General features: G+C 41.5%; 1 protein-coding gene across 1 annotated transcript in view; it reads left to right on the forward strand.

Annotated features, from left to right (window-relative positions):
- SPOCK1 (SPARC (osteonectin), cwcv and kazal like domains proteoglycan 1) overlaps nucleotides 1–16,712 on the forward strand; it is a 329,292-nt gene extending 312,580 nt beyond the window's left edge. The window contains exons 7-11 of the mRNA XM_075715200.1: nucleotides 2,329–2,445; nucleotides 9,191–9,412; nucleotides 10,023–10,085; nucleotides 15,347–15,484; nucleotides 16,522–16,712. Of these exons, the coding sequence (XP_075571315.1) occupies nucleotides 2,329–2,445; nucleotides 9,191–9,412; nucleotides 10,023–10,085; nucleotides 15,347–15,484; nucleotides 16,522–16,712 (731 nt within the window). The remainder of the gene's footprint in view (nucleotides 1–2,328; nucleotides 2,446–9,190; nucleotides 9,413–10,022; nucleotides 10,086–15,346; nucleotides 15,485–16,521) is intronic.
- Nucleotides 16,713–18,399: the final 1,687 nt, after the last annotated feature.

An 18,399-nucleotide genomic window follows, 5' to 3' on the forward strand; every position in this document is an offset into this window, starting at 1 on the left:
TTGGCTTCCTAAAGATGTCGTGTGCCACCATAAATATTTAATAAGTGTCAGGTTTGCACAATAAAACTACGTTACTCATTTCTTGGACAACTGCATCCTCTTTTTTTCACCCACTTGATATAATCGGTAGTCACAGCTGTGTTTATGTGTGCAGTTTTGACTGGAGATACATTTGTGAAATACTCTGATCATATGGATAACCTGTCATGTACGAGGTATTGGCTAAACAACACTTACTTGGTATGCACTATATTTCTCTTTTTTTCCTTTGCAAAACTGACTTTCAAAGGACAAGAAGGCTACTTGGCAGAAGGAAAGAAAAGATACAAAGATACTGCCTGCTTTTAATTCTGAAAGATGATATGATCATCGGTACGCTCCTTCTCAGAAAACACTTGTGAAGGCAGGTTATTGAAGAAAAGGCTATTATGGTCTCTCGTGTTGCTGTAGTTGCCTAATAATATTACAGCAAAACTTAATGTCTGATGAAAATCAGCTGATGACAGTTCAACAGGGAATGCAGGAACAGCATCTCCCATCCCATATAAAAGTATCTCCATCACTTCTAACATGTATTTAGGTGCCCAGCCCCTGTTGAAATTAGTGCATGATGGAAATTTCTTTGTCTTTATGGATCTAAATTCACAAAATAAGAAATCATTCGTGCCTGTCTAGAGCTAGTTCATTCCTGAATATTTATTACCTATAAAATTAGTTTTCTTCCTACCCCCTCGCTCCTTCAGGCAACATCTCCTGATGAGGGCTTATTATGGGCAGGATGATGGAATTTGTTCTGCTATTGCTTCTGTTGTGATTCTTCTCTGATAAAAGACTTTGTAACAGCCAAGGAACAACAGCAGCGTGAGATGTTCCTTATAGAAAAGATGGCACGATGGGCTCAAAAATCCTATCACTCCCTGATTTTTGTCTTAACTTGCAAAGATAAGGTAGTTTACGATGAGTAAAATATAATGTTAATTTAAGTGAGAAAACAAAGTGATAAGCTTTTTCAGTAACGTAAGCCACTTCACAGTTAATATTGCATGGCCTTGCATTTATTTTACATTAATTGCTGGGTTTTTTCTTTAAGACTTGATTTTTCCTTACCTGGACTCAGCCTTAGTGGCATAGTGATCTTCATAGTTTTATCTTTAATAGGAAAATCTATCAAACTCTTTCAGCATTTACAGAAAAATGGGAAAATCTTTCTTTTTCTCCCCCCCCCACCCCCAATGCTAAAAAACTTTCCACTTAGAAAAAGCTATAGTGTCCTTTTTTTAAACTTCAGAGTTATTTCTGACCCAAAAACCCCTGTGAGAACAAACAAATACTCACCACAGCCATGTTCATTGCAGTCGTTGGAGCAGTGAGCGTAACTTGGGAAGACAAGCTGTGGCACTCAATTGTTCTTCAATAAGGTGGAAGGAGGAATATTATAATGTGCAGTGAATTGGAGAAGACATATTGTGGCTTGCCCTGTGAAGGATGTCTGCCTCTATGGCATAAAATCTTGCTCTGTATTCCAAGAAATGTCATTTAAAATGTAGAATGAGTGCACAGCAGGAATAATAAAATTGTCTGAGCATGTGAATTTTAAGCACTAAACATGATACAGAAACAAGGATATATTTTGTGACAGAAACTGGTGATTAATGCAGCTTTCTTCCTTAAAAATATTTGCTTCAGCTGGACATTAATCTCTTGGCAGAAATTTCTGGAAAAATTAGATATTTCTTAGTAAAAATTTATAAGAAAAGAAATGTTTTACCTTGCTAACAGAATGGAATTGACAATCTGCAGAGGTGGCAAAGTCTCTTTTGCAGTAGACCTAGAGCAACATAACAATTTTCTTTTTTATGTATATAAATAAGTGTATATATTTCCCATCACTGTGATAATAGCCTTATACTAAGCCAAATGTGGTTATAAATTATTCCTAGCATCTTGTTCGAGTAGTATGTCTAGGCAAGTATGTCCCTCCTCCCCATCTGTTTGACTGATATTTTTCTCTGAAATCCTAAAAGGTGAAAACATTTAAGTTAAACAGTCACATAGCTCTAACTGAGAACCTGCGGGTAGCTCTGTGTGTCACTTCTTCCACCACAAATCATGTCAGCTACCAAGGAAGTACTTGAGTACGACTTATAATTCATAATGACTTACATTTTCTTCTTATCTTGCATCCTTTTCCCTAGCCTTCTCTTTTACTTCAGAGCTCTTAACGAGAAGGACTTTACGACCAGAAACAATATTTTTCTAATAGACTATCTGGAGAAAGGTTTCTCGTTGGTGCTCTTGATTCAGACTGGTCCTTTGTTCTTTTTCTAGCTTGCACAGACAAAGAATTGAGGAATCTCGCTTCGCGACTAAAAGACTGGTTCGGTGCTCTTCACGAGGACGCAAATCGTGTCATCAAACCAACAAGCTCGGAGACAGCACAAGGCAGTAAGAAAACACCTTTCCCGTTGAACACTGAGTGTTGTAGGCAGCTTCCCAGCCTGCGAGCATTCAGCTGAGCACAGCTGTTAGTGCTGCATTGTCATGTCAAGCAGGTGCCAGCAAGAAAGCAGGTAACGCAGGAGACCTGATCCGGCAAGTAAATAGCTCCACCGTTCCGTTTTCTAAAGGAGCTGCAGCCGTTCGTGCTCTCTCTGGCCCAAACTGCTCTAAAAACTGGCAGTCAGAGACAGAGAGACCTCTATAATTTAATCAGGCAAATAACTGTGTCCGAAGGCCATGGAGGTCACATCTATACTCGTAAATAAAACTGCTCAGGGACTTTTCACAAGCCCTGAGGTTAACTAGCATGACATAGTTCATGTCTGTACAGTTAAACTCCATGGCCCTCCAAATCGGTGTGGCTGCATCCGAATCACTTCTTGGGGATGGACCGTGGTGTATGGTTACCTCCCAGTTTATGGCCAAGCATTTTCTGACCCAATGGCAGTGGCATGAGCCAAAAACATGGCATACAAGCATAAGGAAAATCATGCCAATGTTGGAAAGGACTCACTTAGATTTTATTTTGCAATATCTTGCTAACACCTTATATAAGAAAAAGAACAATAAAAACATCCGTGTTGCAGCCCCAGAGCTGGAATGGTTAAGTGGTGTGGAAAGCTGGAATCTGTTGTGTCCCAGGTATTTAATAACAGCATCTTTGCTTCCTTTGACTTATTTTTGTTTTAAGAAAAGGAGAAAATGAACAGTTTAGAGGACATTTACTCTCTGTGGGTTTAGCCAGCATGACTGATTTTGATGTCATTTACCCACCAGGGAGGGGAAAGATTCAGATAACAGCATCAAAAGAGGTCACGTTCATCAGAGAGCAGATGCGAATTTATTTTCTGTAAGGACTCATTAATCCTTTTAAATAGTATGTCCCGAAACACGTGGGCCCCTGGGTTGCAAAGTAGGATGCACAGGTTTTATCTAGGTGTGTGACTCACCTTCACTTCACTGCCCTGATTCCCTAGTACAAGCTGTCTAAAGCCAGGGTTCGCACACGCAGAATTTAAAGGGTTCAGTCAGCTGCTCCCTTTTACGGCTCTTTTGAGCCCAGTGCCTAGTTTCCCTGTAGTGTGAGGCTGGAGAGGCCAAAGGTGCAGTAGAGCAGGCGCGGCACATCAGGACGGGCATTTACTGTTGGTCCGTGTCTCCATGTCTCCACAGCCACTCTTCTTTTGTGCCACTTCTGAGCTTGTGTAGCCATAGATTGCCTCTTCCTAAAGAGACAGAATATAGCACAGGCTGTATTGCTCAAAACTAGTCAAACCTCATTAATGCCAAGTAATTGTATCTTATAACTATGTGGTGAAACAAGCCATGTTCTGTGTAGATGATCTTTTTTCTTTTTTTTACAACAAAGTCCTTATCTTTAAAACCATATGTCCCACTTATTTCTCAAACGGTACTCCAAAAAAGGATATTATCATGCAGAGGAAGCCAAACCGTAGTGCAAAAAGACAACTAGATGTACAGCTAATCATGGCTTCAAGATGTAAGTGTGAATTCATTTCAGACCCCATGACAGAAAACACCAGAGACTTAAAACTTTGTCTGAAGTCCTTTCGGCCCAGAACCACATGCAATCTCATTTTATCAGACTGTCAAAAAGATGTTTTCATGGAGATGGCCTGTGAGCTGCTCATGAGGACCTTACCAAAGGCCAAAGACCAAATTAATTCCTAAAGGTGCTGAGTTTTTTTTTTTTTTTGCTGAAGCAATTTCAGTGAGAAAAACATTCCTGGTAATTCTGCAGTGTTTGCTCTGATTCACAGAGGAGCTGTTATCTCTTTTTAGTTTAGTTGGATTCCTGGCAGCTTTTATATGAAAGGCTGCCTTGATGATCTTAAGCACTTGATCTCAACAATGTTCATTTTTAGGCTGTTGACTTAGTTTGGCACATTTTTCTTATTTTCTTATATGTCAAAAAAAAAAAAAAAAGACAGACACTTTATGAGTTAAGATGCCTAAATCATTTTTGAATGCCACAAAACTTGGGCTTGTTTTTCTTTTTAAGAGTTTGCAACAGTATTCATGAATGATTAATCTGCATGTGCCAAATTCTGCAGCTCCAATTCTCTCTGGTAGCACTGAAAATACAGAGTAAGGACGGCAGTATTTGGCTGCTTCTAACTTCAAACATTTGTAAAAATGAAAGACATCTTAAACACGGCTCAGAATTCAAAGCAAAGTTCACATAGCCAGGCTGAAAAAAAGAATTTGTGTGAATCCTGGCAAACAGGACACATGCAGCTCTGGAAATATGCTCTGATGTACACATTGCCCTTTTTTTATGGCTCTGCATGTGTTGCCCTCCTCACCAGGCTGATCACTTCATTAAACTGAACTGCTTTGGTTATGCCTGTAGAGTCTTAAAAGGCATGCACATCCTCAAAGTAATCCATTGTGGGTATGCCCTTGTGGCAGTAAAAGGAACAGATGGTGGGATGCGATGACTACGATGCCTCGGACACATCAGCTGTCTAGAGAAGGTGTTCCAGCAGAGATTTCTCTATGCTACGTTACATTTTCAAGATGTTACTGTGAGTGTAAATAACTTTTTGAGTGTATTAAGTTCACCCCCAGGTGAAGGAAAAAAGTATACTCTTTTTTTTTTTTTTTTTTTTAAACTCTCTTGAAAGGAAAAGGATGAGGGCAAGTCATTGTGTTTGAAATCTCAAACCTTCATTCAGTGAGCTATCTGCCAGGTCCCAGGAAAGCACCGTAGGCCAGGAACTTTGTCTTCTGCAGGATTTGTACAATTGAAATCTCCTCAATAAATAATATAAGCAACTTAGGGACATGCTTTGACATAAGGAAATAATAAAACTAATTAGGTAGTAAGATCAAATTCAAATTGCTCCTGAGCCTGGTGATAATTCATAACATTCCCATACTATATCTAGATAGTCTCTTTGGTTGGAGTGGGAGTTGTTTTCTTTTACTAGAGATCTACACAATATAAAGGATTTTTTCTGGGGAACATTTCTTCTCCTCCTTCCTTTATTTTAAGTGATGGGGGAAATTAGGTTAATTATTCCCCTGTTAATTTAATTGTAGTATACTTTAATAAAATAAAACTGGCTTATGTAAGTCAACTCTTGAAGGGGAAAAATAATTTTGTGTGCCAGAAGGTGTGTTTATTTTTAATTAGGATTTTCACTTAAAGACTTTTTTAAATTTAATTCCGTTTTCATTCAGAGGAGGTGGAGCGTTTTACATATTAATGGGATATGAGACTTTTACATGTAGGTCACCGCTTTGATTTCCTTCCAGTTCTGTAGTGAATGCAAGTTGTTAGGATGCTGAACAGCTGTCAGTCGGAATGAGAAACATGATGGTCTCAGTCCAGGTCCTTGTGAGCAGGTGTCCAAATGAGAGCAACCACCACCCCAACTGACATTAATTGGCATCAGTGTTGGCAGCCTCTGCCAAGGAGCCAAGAGCAGGAGGGATATGGAGCCTGCACCATTCTCTTGCTTCTCACCATAGGCACTGCAGTGCTGAGCTGATGCACAGAAAGATGCAGAAAAGTTCTCACTGAGGTTACCGTTCCAGGTCCATTGTGCTTGAAGTCCAGCCTATTAACCAAGCACTTAATTCATTACAGAATGACAGTATTATTTATAAGCAAGGATATCAAAAGACTCCAAAAAAGGAGTTAATTCATTCAGGATCACTTGGCCTCGCCAAGCTGATGGGAGCACGGTGACCTCCCAGTGAAGGTAAGTGAGCTCCAAGAACCATTTTCCACCAGGTGCCCTGGCTGCGCAGTAAGTCAGAGGCTGCATTGCACACTCAGGGCACACTTTGCTTTCATTCCTGTGGCTAGGTGCCAAGAGCATCCAGGATGGTTGGTATTGGACTGCAGGTGCAGTGTTGCAAAAGGTGATTTACAGGCAGTAGCTTTTACCAGGAGACAGTATGAAGTGGAGGTAGATACTACTATTCACCTTCAACCACATATTGAGGGACGATTAAAGAATTAACCTTTTCACTGATAATAACCATCTAGCTAAGTGCTTTCCGTCACACCTACCACTGTAATATTTAAACATTTCCAGACCACACTGTCTAATAATCCAGCACTGCTTAATAATGCAGCCTCTTAATAATCCTAATCTGGAACTCTGGTCACAACAGTGAAAGCTCCCTTGTTTATAAGAAATTACAATCAAAAACTCTTCAACTAATGTAATTAACTGTCTTCCTAAGTAACCTTTCATGATTGTATCTGGCATCCAAGCCCTGACAGTATGTCACACAGCAGCTTCGTATTCACATCAGTCGCTATCTTGTGATCTGCTCAGACAGATCAGTACTGAGGGCACGCTGCTGTTGTATCCCTGAATGCGTGTTGTACACACAGATAAAGACTTCCCAGCAGGGAGGAAAACAAGACTCAGAAATAATCCACAGACACTGTCAGGGGCAAGTTTGTACCAGGATCTCCTCCTCCCAGTGTTGATCCTTGCCAGTTAGGAGGTGACCTTTAGAGACCCGCGGGGCTGAGCAACACATACCGCACTCAACTGGTTGTACAACAGAACTTGGAGTTATTCACCGTAGCAGCAGTAAGTGCCACAACAGGGCGTAAAGACCATCACCAGAGAGGGTATCTCTGCAGGAAGAGAGTAGCCAAAGGAGCCCAGCTGGTTTTCCCCTGGAAAGTGTTAAACTGGGATAGCTGAAGCATGTACCAATCCCCGTTCCACCGAGCAACCGAATGATCCACCCCTGCCCATTTGACTACTTTTAACCTGCCCCATGGAGGGGAATCAGGCACAGCATACATCTGCACAAGGAAGAACTGCGGGTCCTGCTCTTTGGTGCCTTGTAAAGGCAAAGTCAAGGATTCTTAAATCCTTTCACGCAACAAGAGATTGCACAGTGACCAAATCCTGCTTGCCTGAATAAAATGAATAAAATAATTGAAGTCCATAGTCCTAATTGCTTCAGCAACGCAAGCAGGCTTCCTCTCTACATCTATTCACATGGCCTTTTTCTTTTTCACTGTGCTTAAACTCGATTAGATAACGTTAGAGGAGATAACAGCACAAAAATGTGATGAAATGTTCAGCGTGAGCTCTCTCTTCCCTGCCTGAGCTGCCTCTAGCCCTGAGGAAATGGCGTTACCTTCTTCCTTTCTTATAGAAACATGTATTATGAATGACATAAACCTTCCCTTTAGTTAACCCTTCTCATTGTTCCTCCATGTCACTGACAACCTTCAGCTGCAGTTGCGTACAAAAAGCACAGCTTCCAGCACAAAGCACTGCCCTCCTTTGGATTAATACTTAAAATAGCAGGTAGGCTGCAGAGCTTGGACAAACTGTCAGCGTGATTCCAGCAACATCTTAGGTTTCACTTTAACAAAGCAGCATCCTGAAATGGGACTTGACACTTACAGCAAATAAGGCTAAGCTTGACCTCTTTCAATGAAAGATGCAGCAAAAGCAAAAAGCCCATCAGGCTTCTCTGCGTGGCCCATAGCAGAATGAATAGCGCGCAGGCAGGTTATCGCACGCAGCAGAAACAGCGTGAGCGCGAGGTGCCCAGGGTACGTGGCTCAGGTACCCTCTGTGCCTGTAAATCCCCAGCCAATGTATGCATGTTTCTGAGTCCTTGTTGAAACCAATTTCCTTATTATCAGCTTTATTAGCTCTACATTAGAAATATACCTTCTTGCATCCTAGATAACCTGGAAATTATTCCATGTTTATACCAAGCATTGAAAATACAGTGACAACATGGATTTATCATGCCCTGTCTTGTTTGTGAAAGAAGGCAATGCCACTGTGTTTGTGGAGACTGCAGAATACCGGAACGTGCATCTCATGTACATTGCGGGTACCTATATGCATGGCTTGGTCTTTCTGTGATACCACCGCTGCTGCACTCTTTTAAGGATTTGGGCTATTAAAATGAATGATGATGGTGGTTTCCAAAGTGGTGGAAGAGCAGAATCCTGTATTGCTGCACAATCCTGGAGGCCGCAAGAACGAATAGTGCTGGTATGGCGTACAAGAGCATGTGCAGCTCTCTGGGGCTCCCAGCTGAAGCAGTGACATCTTCAGAGCAGCGCAAGCAAAAGACGTCTCTTTTGCTTCATCCCTTCTCTCCCCCAGACAGCTCACAGTCCAGATCAAAGCATTTTGCTGTCTACCACACGAGGCAGGGCTCTGCAGGGTGAAGAGCTGAGATGAGAGGTGGAAGGTGAGAGCACACTAGGAAAGAATTTGATCCGGGATCTAGAAAAGGGTCCGGGAAACAGGTTTTAAATTGCATTCAGACTCAGTCTCGTTTGAAAATACGGTGGATGCAGCCTTTTCTCACCACGTTTCAGTTTCTTGGAACAAGGCCAACCCACTTGGACCATGGACAGAAAAAAAAGTGAGGATTTGTTGAGTAGAAATAACTTTGAATTACAGATATCAGCTATGAATCTCAGCCCTCCCCACCCCACAGCTCCTAAAGAGTGTGAGTAGTGCTCTAGTCTCTAGCTGTGCTTGGGTTTTAAGCTTTATGCAGTCAGTTCAGTCTTAGAATTTTGTTCTGCTTGGGGCAAGTTAGGGTTGTGTTCAGAGTCCAGCCAAAAAAATTAGAAAGGCTTCAGCTTAGCAACAATTCCTGTGCAGTGAGCGCGCAGGGGTTCATCTGGGGATATTTGCCTATCTTCTTACAGGATTTGATACCAGCATACTACCAATCTGTAAGGATTCCTTAGGCTGGATGTTCAACAAACTTGACATGAACTATGACCTGCTGCTGGATCCCTCGGAGATCAGTGCCATTTATCTGGATAAGTATGAGCCATGCGTCAAGCCCCTCTTCAACTCTTGCGACTCCTTCAAAGACGGAAAGCTTTCGAACAACGAGTGGTGCTACTGCTTCCAGAAGCCGGGCGGTGAGTTGTGCAATTTGCAGTACAAAGAGAAGTTGTTTAGGTTTCCCTGTGTTTCAGGTTTGATTGATCTACTTATAAGGATAGTGTGGTAATTGGCAGTCAGCTGCGTTAAAAAGCTCTGTTCTCCAGCGTTGGTGCAAAAGGGCGTTGTGTAACAATGTTTAATGTCACAGGTGAGCTGTATTAATATCCCTTGATCATTAAAACAAACAAAGAAGTAGTAAGTGACAGTGCACACAGTCTAGGAATAAGCTCTATTGCTGATAGAAAGCTCAGGAAACTTACTCTTTTATTAATGCAGGAATTAGTCAATTAGCAAATCAAAAGTTAGAGAGCTGGCATGACATCCGTTTGGTGAAAAGAGAGGGGAAACGGTTTAACAATGAAAATTGCCCCCAAACACTATTCTCAACTACAGTGTGTTGCCATTTTTTTTTTTTTAATTAGTGGAGCTAATGACATAAATTTGTTTTGCAGTGCAGTACCAGCATATGGGCTTCTTTCGTTCCCAGGTGTACAGTAGTCTACATTTCATGTCAGTAGTGAAGCCAGTCATTACAGAGTCTGTCCCGTACCATCTGGAAACTGATTCTCATACATTATATTTTAGGTCTTCCTTGCCAGAATGAAATGAATAGAATTCAAAAGCTAAGTAGAGGGAAGAGTCTGTTGGGTAAGTTCGATTACTTGCTATTCATTTACTCAACTAATTAAAGCTTCTGTGATTATTGTAACTTTATACGCAGTAATGGTTTTTCAATTAGAGACTAATGTTTTGAGTCGGGAATGTGCACCACAGAGTGTAGGCCTGACACTATGAAATTAAACAAATAACGGGATAGCAACATACAGAACAGGTGTCAGCGTGGCAACAGGTTCAGAACTAATTTACAGCTCTCCAGAAATGCAAAACCTTGTCTGCCCAGAGCTTGATACTGCCTTCATCACCTCGTAGGTCAGAATAAGTACAGAGGCTGGTTGATACTCAAGCCTCCCATTTTTGAAGGGTGACCGAAGGTGCCGCGGTGCACAGCCAATGGGCTCACGTCTTCTTCCAGTTATGGTGCAATGCATGTATTCCATGGGGTTCATTTTTGGCCAATCACCCTAAAAATATTTCAGTATATTCCGTGTATATGAACACAGGAATTGGTAGCATCTCATTTCAGGCAGCCCTGCAGGATGCTCAGTGCTGTACAGTGTGATAATGCCTGCCCCTCTCCCTATTGACTGCTGGGAGCCTGGATTGATTCATAACTTACACTGACTGATGGATATCTAAAATTAGGTGACATAAACCCCCATATGGCATTTTCCCATTTAATTGCTAAAAAATCCGGTTGTTGAACTGAGTAAATTTAAGGTAACTAACTCCATACCCTAAAATGTGTGCAGTGTTACATAGCCTAACGTTTATGTGGTGCTATCTTATTGAAACATCTGTCCTACCGCATTCATGTAGGTAGACCCAAGCCACGTGAGGCGTATCAGTACAGATTAAAGTCTCTGTTTACAGAAAGGACTGCATTCCACCCTTGGAGAGTCTGCCTCACCTCAGACCCAGGCTGTCAGGCCCATCATCGAGAACGCGTGTCAGGTTCTCACAGCATCACTAGCTGCAGCACAGAGCGTGCGTGTCAGCTCTGCTGAAGTGATTCTCAGGTTGCAGTCTGCTTCTCGGGTTGCTCTCAGATTTTAGTCTGATGTTTCTAGATGCTCATTAGCAGACCCTGCACACAGAGCTTCTGCAAAGCTCATCGTTGCCAAACCCTGCCATTCCCAGACACCACTGCTGTTTGGACTCATGGTTCAGGTGCCTTAGAAACAATCCCAACCTGGATTCTTTGGTTTAAAATAAGAATGAACATTCCCAAAGGCCACAGGGACTGTGGTTTAGTTCCATCATCCTTTCATAGCAAGTTCACATAAAGATTGAGATGTTTCAGAGTTAACAGCTCCTGCTGTTCATAGCTGTGGGAGCGAAGGGAGGATTGATCGCTCAGATGTATGTGTGCTCCATTCCGTAAATATTTTGCATTTGTGTTCAAATGCATGCTGTGGCAGAGAAAGTCACAGTGTTCTCTGTCTCGTGGGTGTCATGATTTTCAAAGCCACCTAAAAGAATAAGAAGCCCAGTTCCTAACAGATAGCTTTGGCTATCCCATATTTATTTTATGCTTGCTGTTATTTGCTGTATGCAATAAATGTCATCTGGGTTGAAACATAAGTGGTTTGTTCTGGTGTGCAGGGAAAAATGATGGCTATATTGTGGGTAGTACAACATGCAGGCAGTTGTAGCACATGTCACTGGGATCTGATCACAATAGGAGTAGTAAAATGACAAAGTAAAAGCAGTAAGAATGGTCCCTTACCACAAATAACTTCTAGTCAACTGTATTAAAAAAAAAATGAAGGATGGAAGTGGCCAAGCTCAACAAATCAAGAAGTGTCAGGCATAGGTTGTTCCACAAGCTAGAAAATTATAATATAGAGAGGAACTCTTTGCTTTGCCTACCTGGAAAGTCTGCCTGCATAATGGCACCTGTCTGTGAGATTTTAATCTGCTCTCATAGCTATTTATACAGTGGAAAACATTGTCTTTTCTCTTTGCTGACTGAAAAATCATGCAAATGGAAACCAAAACATACACATGACAAAAAACATGCTTGTATCAAAAATGAAGATTGAAATGAGAGATGAATATTTTCACAGAAACCAGTCTTTAATTATTCTCTTTCCTTCGCTATCCCTGACATATAGAGTACAGCATTTACAGTCTGGACGGTATGCACGAACAAGACTTCTGTTAACTTGTATCCATTGATAAAAAAATGATGACTTTTGATATTTTGTTCTCTACATGTTTTTCAAAACGCATGACAGTTGCAACAAATGACTTCAAAGCCATTGCCATTAGATATGTTGAATTTGGAGGCTTTCAAATAGAGTCTAGCATCCCAGGGGACTGAATTAAAAAGTAAACAGCACTATTCATCTTTTCCTACCAGATTTATCTAGAGTACAATTAACCGCAGAGAGTGTACTTTTAGAGCATACAACTGTGCAGCCTGATAATGCTTCTCCCACATCACTAAGGTAATAAACTTGTGCTCCCGTCACTATTTTCTTCTGTATCAGCCCTGTGAATTCAGCTAACGTGATAGCTAATACAGGGAGCTGTGTGCCGGCTAGCACTTAATTCTGTCAGGCTTTTACCTGTGTGCTTCACTATCTTCAGCATACAATTATTCTCCCCATGTCCTCTGAGGAAGGGGAGTATTAAATAGATAAGGAAATGATGCAAAAAAAAAAAGAGATATAGGTCTGGATCCATAAAGAGGATGTAGATGCAACAGTGGTGTTCAAGTTTGCATGGGATAATTAAATACTCCGTGGGACAAAGAGAGATGGGGGAAGCAGGAATCACTAACCTGAGGCAGTTCAGTGGGGAGTGACTAACATTTTGTAGTGCTGAATAGTAAAGCTGGTCCACCAGCTGTCCTCTCCACACTTATGGGGAAGCACCGGCTGTGCAAGACCTTCTGGAGAGGAAAAGTGAACTCCTTTCTCCTTCCAAACACTACATTCCAAACGCTACAAATGTTCTCCGATGCCAGACCAAATTATGGGGTGAAATGTTCCCACTAAATGGGCTGTCTGGATGCCACGCTCCAGAATAGCGGAGCTTGTAGCCAGAGCTTATTTCTCATGAACACAGGGACCGATTTGTGTAGGATTTACAGGACGAATCGTCGCGTTGTACAACACTTGCTCCCAGTGACTCTCTATCCCCACCAGATTATCACCTGCACCTGACACATTGGAGAGGACATGCTGTAATCTTCCGTCTGATGGCTGGCAAATACTGTGACATTACTATGCACAGCTAAATATTGAAAGCTCCAGTGTTACATACAAATTGGCACAAATTTCCCACGCAGAAGGAAGAGTACCTTCTACTCTTCACTGTGACCCAGCGTGTGAATCCTTTCCACACACGGTTATGTTGGGAGTGAGCCTGGGCCATCATTTATTTTTAAATCTGTGGCTTTTACAGGCAGTGTGGAACATTTTAACACCTTACAAGAAACACAGTGAAACTATGCAAAAAGGCCTGTTTCAAAGAGAAAGGTTGCATTGCTCAAGGAAAAGAGAAAGCATGAGACAGTTTAAAATGCAGAGGCCGTTCCCTGCTCACCCCGTAATGTCACTGAGGTCCCCCCTTCGAGTCTTCCTGGAGCCAACTGCTCAGCTGATGTAACGGGGAGCTCTAGGGACACAGGTACAGCTATGCTGATTTACTCCGGCTCAAAATCAGCACCTGAGCGCTTTTCCCAGGGTCGTGTATAGTCTGATAAGCACCTGCAGTGCTTAACAGAGAGAGGACATGAGCATGAATATGAGAAAAAAAACATTTTCAATCAATATCAAAATAAAAGTTTGACCAGTAAGCATTAACTTACAAAAACCTGCAAAAATATACACATGGTTATTAGAACCATTTTTTATAAATAGTGAAAATGAATCTTTGGTAGTCATCAGTATGCTTATATCGGTACATGAACATAATGGTGGTACCTATAAGCAAACCTGCTGTAAGATTGTGCTTTGAAGTTTTTTTTAAAATACTCTCACTAATGGATGTGAAGTGGTCTCCAAAACTGAGCCAGTATACAAAGATTTCTGCAGATGGCCAAAGGTTTCTGTTCTCATCTTCCAGACCTACATTAGCAGCACTCAAACATTAGACAAGATCTGCAGTGCGATGAGTTTGGAAATTCAAGGCTTCGCTTTATATAGATGTATATATGTGTGTGTGCACACGTGCATGAGATTGACTTCCACTTTTATGTCTTTTATATAGGAAATTTCATGACATTAGGGCAGCACCTTCTCATTCATTTTTTCTGTGAGAAATGTAGTGGAAATAGCCCCTTTGACACGGGAACTGACTGGAGAGATACTATACACATGGAACTAGTTAAAAAAAACTTACTGCGTGACCAGTAAATCACTGGTATCTTTGACAAAGGAGAAAAATACTTTCTCAGAAATCATTTGAGACTAGAAATTTGGGGGCAAGGGTGGGTTTCTGCCGTGTTTCAAATTGAAGCAATTGGCAAAGAAGGGAAAATGACTGCATTGACCTCCCCTGGGAATAAAGCTAACTCATCTCGAAGGACAAGAGGGCTTTTCATATTGAAGTACATTTGCTGTACCTGCTGAAAATGGTGGGAACAATAAAATGGGTTTCTCCTGAGAGCTTCCCTGTCTGCAGAAGCCAGAATGAACCACACTCTACAAAGCTGAACTATATTGCTTTTATTGTGAGACAAATCTTGGGCTTCAAATCCAAAGACTTACTGACTGCAAATCCTGTTGTCCCTCTCCGTAAAGCTTATGCGTTACTTCTCCTTTTGTCCATGGGAACAGTAAGTTGGAACTTGTGCTTGAGATTAGTATGAATAGCAAGCAGATGGCAGACACCTTCCAGGGATAATTACAGTGTTGTGGAAAGACTTATATGGTAAACGCTGAAGGAGTACAAATGGAGGGGAAATGCAGAATTAATGAAGTTGGGGTAATAATCCAATTGGGAAGAAAAGTTTAAAACCAGGAGTTAAATCTGAAAGGGGCTCTGTGGGAATATTAATCACTCAGGGACAGACTGAACCTATCTCTAGGACCGTATGCCATCACCCTCCATGTGCTATGTATGACAAGCATTTATGCACTGTGCAGTGGCCAGGGTGGCTGAAAATAGTTAATTATATATAATTTCTGCTCCCTTTTAGGCACCAGGTAATCACATGTATTTTCCTGCCAACACTGTGAAGATCTTCATGTAAATAAGTGACAAGTTCATAGTACTTGCTATACCTGCTTGCTCCTACAGAGTCTTGCATTGCTGATTATACCTTATATTTTATTCAGGTGTTTTCATCCCGCGGTGCAATGAAGAAGGTTATTACAAAGCCACTCAGTGCCATGGCAGCACAGGGCAGTGCTGGTGTGTTGATAAGTACGGGAATGAGATAGCTGGCTCAAGAAAGCAAGGGACGGTTAGTTGTGGTGAGTAATGATGTGCTTTCCTCAGACAACAAAGGAATTAACACTGTTGTAAGCCCTGCCATGGCTGTACGATGGAGTACGATAACAAAAGTGACAACAGGGAGACATGGCTACCATTATTCCAAGTGCTCCTGTATTTTCCTATTCAGAGTACATGTGGGGCCCCTATGTATGCATTGGTCCTTTGGACTGGGGCGGGGTTGCAGCGGAAGTTATCAGGCAATAACCACTGATAAGAAGATATTTTTGCTACCAGCCTGGAAAATATAGTAATTGATATTAAAATTAAGGCTATGGGATTGCTGTGCACGGTTATTAAATATATTGTTCTGTATACTCTGGAACGCACACTTACTGGGACTTCATGAATAATGTCTTTCCAGACAAAGGAAGGCCTAAAAGTGTAAAATTTTATAAATTAACAACCAAGCCCAATGAAATTGCTGACAGGACAATATTATGTAGATATGTGAAATCACCAATTAGCCGTTATACCTAGGCAAGCAAAATTTCAGCCGTATTCCTTCAGAGTGCTTCAGTGATGGTTGTGGATGCAGCTTTTCTTCCTCCAGAAGGGACAGAAAAAGCAGCGACCCAGAAGGTCTGAGGTTCCAGAATCACATCACAGATGTTAGGCTCAATAGCTACATTTGCAGAGTGTGGTTTGTGCACTCAAATAAAATAAATTTGTGGAATATTTTGAACCTGGTTTACAGAGTTGTGATGGGATGAACATATTTACAAATGAATAATGATTCTCTGGCCTGCATGCGTGTGAACTGAGACCCTCCAGTCGCGTCTCTAGGAGAAGGGCAATGCATAGTTTTTTATGCAAGTAAATTTTTCAGAGTGAATTGATATATATTTATCCCAGTTCAGGATGAAAATTGAAATTTAGAGGTTGTTTCATGAATAGCTGAACCAATGAATTTAAAAAAGTAACACTGCAAATGACGGTGGCTTGAATGACAAGGGTAGTGATGAACGAGGGATTTGGTGTCATGGGAGGGAATGACCTTTCCGCTCACCTGTTTCAGAAGAAGAGCAAGAAACCTCAGGGGATTTTGGCAGTGGCGGATCCGTTGTATTGTTGGATGATTTGGAAGAGGAACCTGAAGCAGCAAAAAAAGACAAAGAAGGGAAACTGAAGATTCATGTAAGAGCAGCTAATGAAGATGATGAAGATGAAGATGATGATAAGGATGATGAAATTGGTTATATATGGTAGTGCCCATCATAATGAGGACTCACGTTTTGCACAATATTGCAAGTCACATCATATCTCTGCAATTGTATCTGAGAGTACCTGGCACAAATATTCCCTCTCTACTGAGTTTCATTTTGTAGAGTCTATTTAATTTGGAAGACAACTTTTTTGTCCAGCAAGGACTGTTTGGAATATAGCTTTTGTTCAGTTGGTTTGGGGGATTTTTGTTCTATCCACAGGGGCAATGAGTTTTGTTTCAAAAAACATTTCATGTCTTAATCCTCACTTGCACAGCTTCTGAAATATATCCTGAGAACGAAGAATCGCAGAAGGGGCTCAACAAACCAATACAAGGCTTAGAAGCTCTTCTCATGTTAGAGAATTTGTGTCATAGATTGTTACCTGGATCATATCAGAAACAGTTATTTTTCTTTCATGAAGAAGGAAAAGTAGGTGCCTCATTTTCTAGTCCATATTTGTTACATTCCAGTAAAGAGTAAGTCTCTTTGGATAGTGACTTCTGGCTGCCCAGCACCAGAGGTTTAATCCAGAAAGAAACCCACTGGTGGGATTTTCTCTTCCTTACATTCTCTGAGAATGAGTCCAACAGGCTTAGTCCAGCCCCCACTGAAGGCAGAGCTCCCACCAGCGCGGAGCTCAGCTCACGGGCACTGTGTATTTGGTTAAGGAGCACGGATTGATCTTAAGAGACGCTGAGAGCTTGCAGCTATCATGGGCCAAGCCCTACAGGCAGGGAACAGAGCCCATCCGCCTTTCAGAGTGTTTAAGGAAAGTGTTTTGTGAATTTGTAGCATCACAACCACCTCCATAGCTGTTCCTCAGCTTCTGTCTGAACTTGTTTGCACTGAGAGCTGCACTAACATCGCGCAGGCAGCCTCTGCTTCCTGCTCACACGCTATGGAGCTGCCTGTTCTTCATTTACCCGTAGCAATCCCTCAGTCCAAAGTTATAAAGCTGTCAAAGACACTAACCATCAAAAGTAATAAGCTGTCATTTCTTTAATTTAAATAGTTAATATTTATTTGGCCTGTTTAAAAAAAAGCAGCTTCAGGTGGTGGTGTTTCAAAAGCATAACCCCTTTGCTCAGTGTGACAAGCTGCACACTCATACTACACGCAGAAGAGAATAGTATTAAAATGCAATCTGTGATTCCCTCAGCATCTCCCATATATTCGTAGCTCTTCGGTTGTATCACAGCATATTGACATTAAATGACTTGCCATGTCCTTTCCCATTGCAGTTCTCTGATGCACTGATGTACTGTGGTGACCTTTTATTATTTTTGCCGTTTTCAGAAACAGTAAGAGGTACCTTAACCCCACGCTTGCATTAGGATGCAGGTGTAAGTATTTTAGCGGTGCCTGTGATTTGCCTGTGAGTTATTTTGCAGAATGAAAAATGTGCTTATTACACAGAACACTAATTACATCAAATTTTTTTTTTTTTCCTCTGAGTTAGTGTTGGATATAGAGGTGGAGATAGTACGGAGTCAAAACACGGCTGGTTCACATACTCACATTCTCAGCCCTCTCCAAAGTCAATGCCCACTGCAGAGCTTCTCCTCCTCTGTGTAGGACTTCTGCTTTCAGACGTGATCAGAAGAGCAATACAGAAGAGGAACCCCTTTCAGCCACCGTGTGTTGTAAGGGGCTCAGTTGTTTTCTCCTCTTTCATTTCCTATTTGTCT

This window comes from Pelecanus crispus, chromosome 8, assembly GCF_030463565.1.
Source record: "Pelecanus crispus isolate bPelCri1 chromosome 8, bPelCri1.pri, whole genome shotgun sequence".
NCBI classification, from domain to species: Eukaryota; Metazoa; Chordata; class Aves; order Pelecaniformes; family Pelecanidae; genus Pelecanus; species Pelecanus crispus.